The 5,000-nt window shown below is 49.7% G+C and overlaps 1 protein-coding gene across 1 annotated transcript in view; it reads left to right on the forward strand.

Annotated features, from left to right (window-relative positions):
- LOC130519798 (UPF0606 protein KIAA1549-like) overlaps nucleotides 1-5,000 on the forward strand; it is an 11,035-nt gene that overhangs the window by 4,916 nt on the left and 1,119 nt on the right. Inside the window, 15 exon segments of the mRNA XM_057023388.1 lie at nucleotides 1-166; nucleotides 381-440; nucleotides 510-661; nucleotides 788-965; nucleotides 1,163-1,347; nucleotides 1,427-1,632; nucleotides 1,717-1,844; nucleotides 1,948-1,962; nucleotides 2,040-2,218; nucleotides 2,299-2,534; nucleotides 2,604-2,739; nucleotides 2,926-3,219; nucleotides 3,303-3,355; nucleotides 3,433-3,560; nucleotides 4,738-4,892. The exon segment at nucleotides 1-166 is cut by the window's left edge and continues 18 nt beyond it. Of these exon segments, the coding sequence (XP_056879368.1) occupies nucleotides 1-166; nucleotides 381-440; nucleotides 510-661; nucleotides 788-965; nucleotides 1,163-1,347; nucleotides 1,427-1,632; nucleotides 1,717-1,844; nucleotides 1,948-1,962; nucleotides 2,040-2,218; nucleotides 2,299-2,534; nucleotides 2,604-2,739; nucleotides 2,926-3,219; nucleotides 3,303-3,355; nucleotides 3,433-3,560; nucleotides 4,738-4,892 (2,271 nt within the window).

Below are 5,000 nucleotides of genomic sequence, written 5' to 3' on the forward strand. Positions count from 1 at the left end.
CTGCAGGCAGCAGTGGTGGAGCACAAGGTTTCCATCGACATAACATTTGCTGTGCGAGATGGGCGGGACTATTTGCTGGGTTCTGATGTCAGTGAGCATCTGCGGAAGCTAAACCTGGTTGAGTTCAGCTTCTACGTTGGATTTCCTGTCCTGCAGATTGCAGAACGTATGACACGCGCACACACACACACACACACACACACACACACACACACACACACACACACCACACACACACACACACACACACACACACACACACCACTGCATCATATTGTTTCATTCTTCCAACCTAATTTCCAGGTCAGGCAGCGTATGGACCAGTGGCCCTCAGTGGCCCTCAACTGTTACACATTTTACAGTTGTGTTTGTTTTCACAGCGTTTCACTATCCAGAGTTAAATTCATCTCACCAATTGCGCTCTACCTGGGTCCGGACAGGTGAGAACACAATCGGAAATTTCCACATCGTTCCGTCTTTGATCCAAATGTTTTTCTCGTTGTTCTCAGTTCTGTTAAAAGTTCCAGAGCAGCAGGTTGCTGAAAGGAGTTTCAAAGCTCGCCTTGAGAGGCGTTTGGCTCTGTTGCTGGAGGAAGGACTGCAGGTGTCCAGCAGGAGGCGCTGGAGAAGAGCTACTGCTGTGGGCAATCATAGTCTGCAGGTATCTAAACAGGTGGTCTTGTAAAACAGACTGAGTCTGCCTCAGAATCGTGCTTCGATCATGTAGAACACGGTTGACAATGTTTTGAGGGTCTGGTTTATTTGGAACTTTGGTGCCTTGTCTTAGGTTGCTCGGGTGTCAATGCTGACAGGAGCAGAGCGCCCCCTGGAGGTCTTTTATTTCGTGGAGGGTCCAGGAGGTAAGCGGATCCCAGCGGAGGCAACAGCTGCCACCATGAACAGTGTGGACCTGCAGAGAGCTGCCATCATCCTGGGACACAGAGTTCAGAAACCTGTCGCTCAGCGTGAGTCCAGACCTGAAGCTGCTGAGCGCAGCTTCCGAACTGAAACTTAGCACATTCAGTCAGATGACATGTAACTTCCTGTTTCATGACACTACCTGTTCACAGCAAATGGACAAAATGGGATGATTATTTTTAGTGTTAAACGTACGACCAAACTCATGATCAAGTTTCATTTGGTACCTGTGTCGCCCGTCCAGCGGTGGAGACTCTGTCCATCCCCCCAGCAGAGACGCAGAGCAGTAGCATCTGGCTAATTGTTGGTGTGATTGTCCCTGTCCTGCTCGCTGTCTTCATCATCATCATCCTATACTGGAAGCTCTGTGGCTCCGAGAAGCTCGAGTTTCAGCCAGACGCGATCAACACCATCCAGCAGAGGCAGAAGGTCAGAAGAAGAAGCTGTTAGCCATGTCTTGTTTTCTACGCTATTAAGTTGCTAACATGCTGCGAGTGTGGCTCCTCAGCTTCAGGCCCCCAGCGTAAAAGGGTTTGACTTTGCCAAGCTGCATCTTGGTCAGCACAGTAAAGATGACATAGTGGTGATCCAGGAGCCTGGCCCACTGCCGGTCCCTGTCAAAGAGGCCACGCCCTCGGATGGTGGGGACCTCAACACCCCCAAATCTAAGGGCTCCTCTAATAAAGGAGCTCGGTCAGGCCGGCGCAGGGGCAGGTCGGGCGTCTACATTCATCTCAAATGATGCTCAGTAACAAAATGAACTACAGCACTAAACTTGTATTTCCTGTTATGTGTCAGGCTCAGCCCATCAGATGGAGACTCATTAGGCAGCGACCAATCAAGCGGAAGAGAATCAGCTGAGGAGACCTCCCGACCTGTGGCCACGCCCAGTGAGGGCAAACAGCACAGGAAAACACCCAAAAATGGTCATTTAATGTCATTATGTGTGTGTGTGTGTGTGTGTGTGTTTTATTCTCTCACTCTAACAACCTTTGTCTTCCTCTCCTCTCATGTTTTTTACCCTTAAAGGAAAAAATAAGATGGGTACGTTTCCAACTCCTGCCTTGTCACCATGGTTACCAGGATTGGATTGACTCGATCTTTCTTTTTTATGGTTTCAGGCAGCACCCCAGATGAGTTTCTGTCCTCCACCTCCATCTTTGACCACGTTGATCGACTGTCTCGTGGCTCATCTGATGGCATGCGTCGCCAGGGCAACAAGGTGCAGCTGATTGCCATGCAGCCACAGCCCAGCCCACCACACGCCGCATCGCAGCCGAGCCCGAGCCTCACGGAGAAGGTCGGAACAGAGGACATGATGGAAAGCCTTTTGCTTTGTAGACTCATTGACCGTATTTTGTTACCACTGTAATGCTGCAGGTGGCGCTAAGACACAAGTCTGAGATTGAGCATCACAGGAATAAACTTCGGCAGCGGGCTAAGAGGCGGGGTCAGTGCGAGTTTCCATCCATGGATGACATCATGGATGCTTTTGGAGATGGTCCGGTGCAGGGTGAGGCAGGGCAGCGCCTCTATAGCTCCGCCCACGATCACATGGACTGCATTCTCCCATCCAATGGCCCCTCCCCCCCCACCCCCACTGACTCTAGGAGAAGGTAGTTGGTTCTCTCGCAGTTAAAGCTGTGAACATGTGGATATTCACCAGTTCGTCTTTGTGCATCCAGAGGGAGGAGCTCACCTCGGGGCCGGCGGGTTCATCCGGGACTTGGAAGTCTTCCTGATACAGACAGAGACCACTTACTGACTGACCAGAGCGCCACCTACAGGAAATACCCAGGACTCAACAATGTGGCCTACATGGTGAGATCTTGCGTGCGTGTGTGCAGCAGTTATGGTGATGGGTGTTTTCAAGGTGACGTTGGCGTGGGCTTTTATTCCACCTATTAATCCACATTAGACAATTGCTTTAAAACTTTCTCAGGAGCCATTTAAAGATAAACTTCTCTGAGTTCTAATGAGAAGATTTTACCTTCTTTTTTCACAAAGTCGGACCCTGACCTGCCCCCAGACCACAACAGCCCCTCTCCTACTGACGAAGTCTTTGATCCTGCCCCTGCACCTCCTCCCTACATGCCCCCCCAGCCTTCTATTGAGGAGGCGCGGCAGCAGATGCACTCCCTCCTAGATGATGCCTTCGCCCTGGTGTCACCATCCTCCCAGGGGAGCGCTGGGGTTAGCAGGGTAAGCCCTGCCTTGCCTAGCCCCTCCCCCCAGGCCCGCCTCCAAGGCAGGCAGTGGGGTTCTTACCCAGCAGTCCCCTCTCACAGCCCCTTTTCTGCAGTGAGTCTGTCATCCTGAGCTAGATTTTCTTTCAGTCATGCCTGAATTCAGTATAACTTCCCCTTATCTCTAAACTACTGCAGAGATATGCAGAGCTGGGAATGTCTCCCACATCAGTCCAGGGCCTCCTGCAAAGGTCAGTGTCAGCTGTACAAGGTCAGGTCAAAGGTCAGTGGACCAGAGCTAAAAGAATGGGCTGTGTGTTTCATCTAGGCAGGGTCTGACTTCAGGGGGCTACGTCGTCACTGGAGACCAGAGGCAGGAGTCAATATACCCCAGCAGAGGGCAGTATGAGGAACCGCCCTCCTCTTCCAGACCACGGCCTGTAGGGGGCAGCACAAGTGAGTTCAGTGGGACCTCTACTTACGAAATTAATTGGTTCTGGAAGTTGTTTCGTAACCTGAAAATTACGTAAGTAGAGACGCGTGTTCCATGTAAATGCCCTAATCCGTTGCAAGCCCCCAAAAATTCAGACATATTTTTTTTTATAAATCATAAAAATGCATCAAAACATGTAACAAATACATGTTACAATTAGATTACCGCACAACAAATGTAGGAATTCAGTGCAAGGCTTCTCCAGGAACAAAATGAACTTTATTACAGGCTAATCTTACATTAGCCATCATTACTAGCAACGAACGTTAACACTTGTGGTAACACCGCCATCTAATGGACAAACATTCGAACACCAACAATAAATCTCGGTTACGGCCATATTCTTTGGCGAGATCAACCAAACGTATCCCTTTTTCATGCTTTTCTATTATTTCTTGCTTCGTTTGTATGGACAAAAAAGCTCTCTTCTTCTTCTTCTTTTCTTCTTTTTCACTTTTCTCCATCACTTTCCTGGGTCCATAGCGAATAAAAGTGAAACGAAGAAGACGCTGGGACACACACAAACTTGTACATATTGATGTCCCTCCTAGCCAATGGGATGACAGGAAGATGCTAGGCGATAGCCAATGGGATGACAGGAAGATGCTAGGCGATAGCCAATGGGATGACAGGAAGATGCTAGGTGATAGCCAATGGGATGACGGAAGATGCTAGGCGATAGCCAATGGGATGACAGGAAGATGCTAGGTGATAGCCATGGGATGACAGGAAGATGCTAGGCGATAGCCAATGGGATGACAGGAAGATGCTAGGCGATAGCCAATGGATGACAGGAAGATGCTAGGCGATAGCCAATGGGATGACAGAAGATGCTAGGTGATAGCCAATGGCGGAGCAGCTACTAGCATGTTTGCATCGCTAAACTCCGCGAGCTGCGAGTAGCAGCGGTAGCTTATTTTTGACCTTTGTATCCTGAAATTTATTTCGTAACAAGAGGAAATATTTTCCTGTTGAGACGTTTCGTAACCTGAAAATTCCGCATGTAGAGACATTCGTAAAAGTAGAGGTCCCACTGTCGTGTTATCTACATGTACGAATCCCTTCATCAAGTCTTCCCTCCATCCATCCATTGTTCCATCAATCATCCGCACATTTATCTGTCCTGTCATCCATCTGCAGGTGCACACTTTCACCAGTTGACGCAGGTGGGATTGTCCAGTCAGATCGCAGCGTACCCTGTGGTGGGTCGCAGCATGTCGGGCCCAACTGGCTCCAGCTGGAACCAGCAGCACTCAGACCAGGACCTGTCCCGACCCAGAGCCAGCAGAGAGAGTGTAAGTGCACAAACGTATAGAACCACAGCTGGTCCAGCTCAGACGGGTCTGATGAACTCAATCAGAACTCCAGAACATCAGTCTAGCTGTTTTTGATGGTGGTGCCCC

The sequence above is a fragment of the Takifugu flavidus genome, unplaced genomic scaffold, assembly GCF_003711565.1.
Source record: "Takifugu flavidus isolate HTHZ2018 unplaced genomic scaffold, ASM371156v2 ctg210, whole genome shotgun sequence".
In the NCBI taxonomy this organism is placed as follows: Eukaryota; Metazoa; Chordata; class Actinopteri; order Tetraodontiformes; family Tetraodontidae; genus Takifugu; species Takifugu flavidus.